Source organism: Berghia stephanieae, chromosome 1, assembly GCF_034508935.2.
Source record: "Berghia stephanieae isolate SIO BIC M18660-M18661 chromosome 1, UCSD_Bste_1.3, whole genome shotgun sequence".
NCBI lineage: Eukaryota > Metazoa > Mollusca > Gastropoda > Nudibranchia > Aeolidiidae > Berghia > Berghia stephanieae.
In genome coordinates this window covers 106666725-106676724 of record NC_088360.1, presented here as the reverse complement: position 1 = coordinate 106676724, position 10000 = coordinate 106666725, and the positions used below count along the sequence as shown (strand labels likewise).

The window sequence follows — 10000 nt, the reverse complement described above, 5'->3', positions numbered from 1 at the left end:
GAAATAACATGTCTGAGGCCACTGGACTGGAGGGAATGTAATGAAAGTGGTCCTGAACGTAGGCTCCCAAGGTCGTTTAGCGGTATGCATTATTAGGAACTCATTCGAAACTCCAAACGTAGGCGTACAAGAATACTATAATTATACGATTTTTACACTGTTGCTTGTTGGACTTCCGGACGTGTTCCCTCCCAACCGCTGCACGAATTCCAAAACGCAAGAGTGTAAGAAATCATTTAGCTATTCTACCCTTCAATCGATTCCTATATTTCGTCATCTTTGAATAAAAGACTTCTTCAAAAAAACATTTAGTTCGTTAATTTAACGATTTATATTCTGACGTCACAAATGATTATTGTAAACCATGATATCATTACGCGTTACTATTTAGGGAAAGGGGCGGAATAATACATTGTCATATTTCTTCCCCTTTCTTCCATTATACATGCTGACATTGAATGGCCCCTCTTAAGTTGTCTTGGCATAATAATATTATCCTCTGCTTGAATTTGCATCCAAGCCAAATTTAACCCTTAATAGACGGGGTCCGAATCTAATAAGATGTGTCAACATTTGTAACCCTTCGTCTCAAAACGGTATTATGTCGGAACGAACCAGACGCTTAAAAGGTGAATTTAATTTTAAAACTGGTCAAAAATATAAATTGTTGGCATCAGCACCCTAAAATATGGTATCCATTCTCATCAATAAAACATGTAAACTCAACACAAGTCTGATATTTCTGGCTATAAATTCAATTTTCAACATCTTAACCATCCCGACTTTATACCGTTTCGAGGCGAAGGGTCACATTTTCACCAGATAGAGTTTATTGAGATGCGACTTGAGCTTCAACGCGTCGTGATCATTGCCTGCCCTGCCCTAGTCTGTGGTGGTCACTGCTCTTTTCGTCAAAAGGATGAGGTCAGAACTACCTCACTCTGGAAAAAAAAAAAAAAAAAAAAAAAAAACAGCACGGAAACACGTATTTAAAATTTGGCTAGAAATCTCGACTTTCAAATCTCAATCGATTCAAATGGCCATCGTCCTTTTTTTTTTTTTTTTTTTTTTAAAGGGTTTTACGGCGCTTGCAACACAGCCGCTGACTTTAAAAAAAAAAGAAAATAATAATAATAATTAAAGACCATCGTTTAAAAGAACAAGATATGAAGTGAGTAGAAAAGTGCCAGAAGACAATAGAGAATAAAAATTTTTCGCGGCGATGGTGGGGTTTGAACCTGCGACCTTATTGGTACGACAACTCCGCCTGGCAGGTGAGAGCGTGGCTCTACCGTGTGAGCTATCCACGAACACAAAAATATTCGTTTCAAACCCAAGTCATTTCTAGATCCCTCTCTCACCCACTTCTGGGACCGCCGATTCGTTCGCCCACCACCATCGCGAAGTATTTTGACCAGCAGTTAAGCTTAACAGCCCAATATTCTCAACACAAACATATAACATAGAAACGATTGAGACATTGAGTATGCTCCGGTGTATGGGTGAATTTTTAATTCAGAAAAGTGAGTGGAGCAGGCACTTATGTTGGCAACAACAAGATATGAAGTGAGTAGAAAAGTGCCAGAAGACAATAGAGAATAAAATTTTTTCGCGGCGGTGGTGGGGTTTGAACCTGCGACCTTATTGGTACGACAACTCCGCCTGGCAGGTGAGAGCGTGGCTCTACCGTGTGAGCTATCCACGAACACAAAAATATTCGTTTCAAACCCAAGTCATTTCTAGATCCCTCTCTCACCCACTTCTGGGACCGCCGATTCGTTCGCCCACCACCATCGCGAAGTATTTTGACCAGCAGTTAAGCTTAACAGCCAATATTCTCAACACAAACATATAACATAGAAACGATTGAGACATTGAGTATGCTCCGGTGTATGGGTGAATTTTTAATTCAGAAAAGTGAGTGGAGCAGGCACTTATGTTGGCAACAACAAGATATGAAGTGAGTAGAAAAGTGCCAGAAGACAATAGAGAATAAAAATTTTTCGCGGCGGTGGTGGGTTTGAACCTGCGACCTTATTGGTACGACAACTCCGCCTGGCATGTGAGAGCGTGGCTCTACCGTGTGAGCTATCCACGAACACAAAAATATTCGTTTCAAACCCAAGTCATTTCTAGATCCCTCTCTCACCCACTTCTGGGACCGCCGATTCGTTCGCCCACCACCATCGCGAAGTATTTTGACCAGCAGTTAAGCTTAACAGCCAATATTCTCAACACAAACATATAACATAGAAACGATTGAGACATTGAGTATGCTCCGGTGTATGGGGTGAATTTTTAATTCAGAAAAGTGAGTGGAGCAGGCACTTATGTTGGCAACAACAAGATATGAAGTGTAGAAAAGTGCCAGAAGACAATAGAGAATAAAAATTTTTTCGCGGCGGTGGTGGGTTTGAACCTGCGACCTTATTGGTACGACAACTCCGCCTGGCAGTGAGAGCGTGGCTCTACCGTGTGAGCTATCCACGAACACAAAAATATTCGTTTCAAACCCAAGTCATTTCTAGATCCCTCTCTCACCCACTTCTGGGACCGCCGATTCGTTCGCCCACCACCATCGCGAAGTATTTTGACCAGCAGTTAAGCTTAACAGCCAATATTCTCAACACAAACATATAACATAGAAACGATTGAGACATTGAGTATGCTCCGGTGTATGGGGTGAATTTTTAATTCAGAAAAGTGAGTGGAGCAGGCACTTATGTTGGCAACAACAAGATTTGAATCGTTTCTATGTTATATGTTTGTGATGAGAATATTGGCTGTTAAGCTAACTGCTGGTCAAAATACTTCGCGATGGTGGTGGGCGAACGAATCGGCGGTCCCAGAAGTGGGTGAGAGAGGGATCTAGAAATGACTTGGGTTGAAACGAATATTTTTGTGTTCGTGGATAGCTCACACGGTAGAGCCACGCTCTCACCTGCCAGGCGGAGTGTCGTACCAATAAGTCGCAGGTTCAAACCCCACCACCGCCGCGAAAAATTTTTATTCTCTATTGTCTTCTGGCACTTTCTACTCACTTCATATCTTGTTGTTGCAACATAAGTGCCTGCTCCACTCACTTTTCTGAATTAAAAATTCACCCCATACACCGGAGCATACTCAATGTCTCAATCGTTTCTATGTTATATGTTTGTGTTGAGAATATTGGCTGTTAAGCTTAACTGCTGGTCAAAATACTTCGCGATGGTGGTGGGCGAACGAATCGGCGGTCCCAGAAGTGGGTGAGAGAGGGATCTAGAAATGACTTGGGTTTGAAACGAATATTTTTGTGTTCGTGGATAGCTCACACGGTAGAGCCACGCTCTCACCTGCCAGGCGGAGTTGTCGTACCAATAAGGTCGCAGGTTCAAACCCCACCACCGCCGCGAAAAAATTTTTATTCTCTATTGTCTTCTGGCACTTTTCTACTCACTTCATATCTTGTTGTTGCCAACATAAGTGCCTGCTCCACTCACTTTTCTGAATTAAAAATTCACCCCATACACCGGAGCATACTCAATGTCTCAATCGTTTCTATGTTATATGTTTGTGTTGAGAATATTGGCTGTTAAGCTTAACTGCTGGTCAAAATACTTCGCGATGGTGGTGGGCGAACGAATCGGCGGTCCCAGAAGTGGGTGAGAGAGGGATCTAGAAATGACTTGGGTTTGAAACGAATATTTTTGTGTTCGTGGATAGCTCACACGGTAGAGCCACGCTCTCACCTGCCAGGCGGAGTTGTCGTACCAATAAGGTCGCAGGTTCAAACCCCACCACCGCCGCGAAAAATTTTTATTCTCTATTGTCTTCTGGCACTTTTCTACTCACTTCATATCTTGTTGTTGCCAACATAAGTGCCTGCTCCACTCACTTTTCTGAATTAAAAATTCACCCCATACACCGGAGCATACTCAATGTCTCAATCGTTTCTATGTTATATGTTTGTGTTGAGAATATTGGCTGTTAAGCTTAACTGCTGGTCAAAATACTTTGCGATGGTGGTGGGCGAACGAATCGGCGGTCCCAGAAGTGGGTGAGAGAGGGATCTAGAAATGACTTGGGTTTGAAACGAATATTTTTGTGTTCGTGGATAGCTCACACGGTAGAGCCACGCTCTCACCTGCCAGGCGGAGTTGTCGTACCAATAAGGTCGCAGGTTCAAACCCCACCACCGCCGCGAAAATTTTTTTTTCTCTATTGTCTTCTGGCACTTTTCTACTCACTTCATATCTTGTTGTTGCCAACATAAGTGCCTGCTCCACTCACTTTTCTGAATTTAAATTCACCCCATACACCGGAGCATACTCAATGTCTCAATCGTTTCTATGTTATATGTTTGTGTTGAGAATATTGGCTGTTAAGCTTAACTGCTGGTCAAAATACTTCGCGATGGTGGTGGGCGAACGAATCGGCGGTCCCAGAAGTGGGTGAGAGAGGGATCTAGAAATGACTTGGGTTTGAAACGAATATTTTTGTGTTCGTGGATAGCTCACACGGTAGAGCCACGCTCTCACCTGCCAGGCGGAGTTGTCGTACCAATAAGGTCGCAGGTTCAAACCCCACCACCGCCGCGAAAAATTTTTATTCTCTATTGTCTTCTGGCACTTTTCTACTCACTTCATATCTTGTTGTTGCCAACATAAGTGCCTGCTCCACTCACTTTTCCGTTTAAAAGAAGAAACATTCTCTTTATTCATCCCATAGGGGAAATGTCTCTCTAGGGTCTATTCCAAGGGAAAAATGGAATAACCCAGGCGTCAGCCGCCCTCAGTGCAGCGCCGCAAATTGAGCTAGGGCGAGGTGACTTATTACTCACGGGCACACAGCGCAACAGCGGCGGATGATCAATTGGTACGTTTCGGGTACGACGCAAAGACCGTGTCGCTTGAGCCACGCTGCCTGCCTCTTCGCAAATCTCTCACGGAAGTCTTATTATTATCACCTCTTCACGGAAGTCCCAGGTTTGAACGGTTTTGACAAGATGAGGGTCATTTTTAATCGATTGATATTTGAAAAGGCACGTTTACTAGCCAAAAAATTTAATTTAAATACGTGTTTTTCGAGTGTACGATACGACAGAGCAGAAAAAAATAATGAGGGAGATTGTGGGTTAAAGCTTGAGTTTTTTTTATATAGCGCAATATCGACTAAACGTGCTCAAAGCGCTTTACGAAGGGTCCCTGACCAACAGCAACACGTAACATATAAACAAGACATGACGCCTGTTGGGCGATATTATAATTTTTTGTTCGACAGAGACAATGCTGTTAACGTTAAGTCATAGAACAAGAAATGAAGCCTGTTAGGCGATATTATAATTTTATTTTTCGACAGAGATAACGCTGTTACCAGCCAGGCAATGATTTTTCACCTACGGGGAGAGAATGTGAGTAAAGAGTCTTGCTTTTCCAAGGACTAAACTATGCGCCGTGCGAGGCTCGAACCCAGGACCTCCCGATACGAAAGCGAGTGTCATAACACTACACCATGTAATATAGCCGCACTCTAATATAGACATATACATAATACCATTTTAAGATGATAGGTGATATATGTTATATACAGTCAAGATATCTGGGCAAAATGAAAGTAGTAAGTGCGGCTGTATGACACTCGCTTGCGGATCGGAAGGTCCTCGGTTTGAGCCTCGCTCGGCGCATAGTTGAGTCCTTGGAAAAGACTCTTTACTCAAGTTCTCTCACCGTACTAAGGTGTAAAATGAGTACCTGGCTCTTAACACCGTTGTCTTTGTCCGAAAAAAAAAATGTAATATCGCCTAACAGGCGTCATGTCCCGTCCTTCATGTTAAATGTTGTTATTGGCCAGGGACCCCTTGTAAAGCGCTTTGAGCACATTAAGTGGATATTGCGCTTTGTAAAAAAAAAAAAAAAAACATACCACAAGACCACTTAACCGCAAAAAAAAAAAAAAAAAAAAAAATCAAAAACATTCTCTGGCCGTTATAGGATCAATAGCGTGATATATAATATATCCTATTGTCTGCGTTGTATCGTGCCAAAACTTGACGATATTCCTCCTTCCTTCTTCTCCCTTTTCAGTGACGTGTGACACGGCCCAGCCCAACCCTTGCCAACAGCTCTGTGTGGACATGCAGCGGGGAGGGTTCTTCTGCCGGTGTCGGGACGGCTACACCATCAACAAGGACGGAATGACCTGTTCTCGTGAGTATCAACCGCATGCTTTGAAAGAGATGACTAACCCCCCCCCCCCCCCCCCCCCCCCAAAAAAAAAAAAAAAAAAAAAAAAAAAGCTGTGAGATTTTATAGATAGTGTGCAGGCGTCCGCCACTGTCCCGATAGTTCAGAACCAGTTACTAAGTTACTATGCGTCATTACGAGGGAAGTGACGTTACGACTGTTGAAGTCCATTGTGTGATATCTTTTGGATAGCACGGAAGTATATCGCCAAGTGCTTTCTGCCAGGTATAACAGACCAAGTTACCCAATCAATGATAATTGAAAGTGTATGGGGGGGGGGGGGGGGGGTCCGAAAATTTAAAAAAAATTGGACTTCAGCGGGATCGATCCCGTTCCCTTTGAGTGTGAAGCGAGTGCTCTACCAACTGAGCTATCGTAACCTCCCAAATTATGTTTACCACGTGTTTATTGTGTTTGAGTTTGAATTCAAAAGTGATTGTGTGTGTATGTGCCTGTGTGTATGGGGGGGGGGGGGGGGGGGGTTGGGTTGGTGTGTTGGGTAGGTATGAAATTTAATAGGATTCAATAGTCGTACAGTCACTTCCTTCCTAATGACGCATGGTAACTTAGCAACACTGGCTCTAAACTATCGGAATAATGGCGGACGCCCGTATGAAATATTTCTCCGGCGAGCATAAAAAGCGTAACCAGAGGAAAAAATAACACATAAATTTGATCATGTTTTGACTTTTACACATTCTGATCAAAAGGCATATGAAAAGGGAATGAAACGTTCTAGCCAGCATGAAGAATAAAAAGTAAAGATTTTCTTTGTTTAGAACCAAGATGGCCGCCGTTGCTTGGCGGCGTGACATCAGACTACTGAATCCTATTAGCAATCCAGATTATGATGGGTATGGAGAGAGTTCTGTTTCATTGTTGAACTATGTATAGATAGTTCGAAATCGACGTCACTCAGGTCTTTGTTATTGTTTTTTTTTTTTTGCCATCCGCGTTTATGAGTAATTCTCACCAAACTGTATTAACCAGACTATAAACGTTCAAGGTTACACACATTTTTGTGTGTTGGTCCGTGATACTTCCGGATGGCAATGTTGTGAGCTTCTTAGCCAAACGCATACTATGCATAATGTTCTGATACTACAAGGTAGTCGTTACTGCTGCCATTGAGATAATGGCAAATCTTCATCGATTCGGATTTGAAATCATCGTGCTTTTTGCTTCACGATTATCTGTAATTTATTAGGAAATACGACATAATATTATTATTATAAGGTCAGAGGTGAGATATTTCTGGTTTATTTGTCTTTTTCTTTCCAAATGAGTGGTAAAAACTAGTCAACGCTTATTTCCTGTTATTGTCGTGTTTTACTTGCTTGCTATAGTTGATTGTTCGCCCGTTACTAAGCATTAACCAATCAGATTATTTCCTGCCATTTACCCCGTTTCGTCCCCTTGACTATTTATTTCCTGTATGAAAAGGCCTGAGATACCCTTAGTACATGTCAAACACACAAATAGATCAGGCCCAGTTAGTGTGTATTTCTAAGAATATTTTGACGCACCGATAACGGAATTGCATCGCAAAACCTGACGACATGATGCATATTTTTTTTCAATCATCGGTGTTAAAATAGGATTCAATAGATAGTATGCGTTTGGCTAAGAAGCTCATAACATTGCCATCCGGAAGTATAACGGACCAACACACAAAACTGTGTGTATCCATGAACGTTTATAGTCAGGTTAATACAGTTCAATGAGCATTACTCATAAACACGGATGGCAAAAAAACAATAACAAAGACCTGAGTGACGTCATCTTCGAACTATCTATAGTCTGACGTCACGTCCGCCCAGCATCGAGCTGCTTTGTTCAAGCAAAGAAAATCGGTATTTTTTTTTTGTATTCTTCACTTTTTCACATGTCATGTGATCAGAATGTATAACAGTCAAAGCATGATCAGATTTATAATGTTTTTCTCCTCTGGATACATTTTTATGATCGTCGGAGAAGTATTTCATAAGGATATCCGCCATTGATCCCATAGTTTAGAACCAGTTACTAAGTTACTATGCGTCATTACGAGGGAAGTGTTTAGTATATTATTAGTAATGGAATGTGCGATTTGACGAGAGATGGAAGTGTATGATGTAATTAGGATCTGCGAATTGTTAAGGGTGTTACAATCTCATTATATATTATTGGTTGCAATGGTATTAATGGTGGTGGTGGTGGTGGTGGTGGTAATGGTGATGATGATGATGATGATGATGATGATGATGATGATGATGATGATGATGGTGATGATGATGAAGGTGAGGATGTTGATGATGATGATGATGATGATCATGATGATGGTGAGGATGGTGATGATGATGGAGTCTATGGCGATTATGATGCATCACGTTGTATCACGACAATAAATCAGATAGGTATACTGACCTTTAGAAATTGACTAACGTGACAGTACTAAAAGCCTGATGACGAGTTGACGTCTAGTGTGATTGTCCGCTCTGGTAATGATACTAGGGACAAGTAATGATTCTATTAATACAATACCATTGTATATTACACTGGTTGAATTGATGATGATGGTAATGAAGTTGATGATGATGATGAGGAGGATGGTGATGATGAGGATGATGATGATAATTATGGTGATGCTGATGAGATTGATGATGATAATGATGATGATGATGGTGATGATGATGATGATGATGATGGTGAGGATGATGGTGGTGATGATGATGATGATGGTGATGATGACGATGATGATGATGGTGAGGACGATGATGATGATGATGATGATGATGATGATGATGATGATGATGATGATGATGATGGTGAGGATGGTGATGGTAATGATGATGGAGTCTATGGCGATTATGATGCATCAAGTTGTATCACGACAATAAATCAGATAGGTATACTGACCTTTAGAAATTGACTAACGTGACAGTACTAAAAGCCTGATGACGAGTTGACGTCTAGTGTGATTGTCCGCTCTGGTAATGATACTAGGGACAAGTAATGATTCTATTAATACAATACCATTGTATATTACACTGGTTGAATTGATGATGATGGTGATGAAGTTGATGATGATGAGGAGGAGGATGGTGATGATGAGGATGATGATGATAATTATGGTGATGCTGATGAGATTGATGATGATAATAATGATGATGATGATGATGATGATGATGATGATGATGATGATGATGATGATGATGATGATGATGATGGGGAGGATGATGATGATGGTGATGATGGTGAGGTTGATGATGATGATGATGATGGTGATGATGATGATGATGATGATGATGATGATGATGGTGATGATGATGATGATGATGATGATGATGATGATGATGATGATGATGATGATGATGATGATGATGATGATGATGGTGATGATGATAATGGTGATGGTGATGTATAATGTCGTATCACGACACTAAATCAAATCACACCATAAATCAGATATGTATCATGACCTTTATTTTAGATTGACTGACGTGACAGTACTAAAAGCGTTGTCGTTGTTTGAGTGTGATTGTCCGCTCTGGTAATGATTCTATGGCTAAGGAATGTTTATATTAATACAATGCCATTATAATATTATACTGGTTGAAATGATGATGATGATGATGATGATGATGATGATGATGATGATGAGGAGGAGGAGGAGGAGGAGGAGTAGGATGGTGATGATGATGATGATGATGGAGTCTATGGCGGTAATTGATGTATCAAGTCGTATCACGACACTAAATCAGATAGGTATGATCACCTTTTAGACACGAACTCTGACG

The 10000-nt window shown here is 41.3% G+C and overlaps 1 protein-coding gene across 1 annotated transcript in view; it reads left to right on the top strand.

Moving 5' to 3' along the window:
- LOC144962677 (pikachurin-like) overlaps positions 1-10000 on the top strand; it is a 142479-nt gene that overhangs the window by 69372 nt on the left and 63107 nt on the right. The window contains 1 exon segment of the mRNA XM_078895809.1: positions 6063-6185. Coding sequence (XP_078751935.1) covers positions 6063-6185 — 123 coding nt within the window.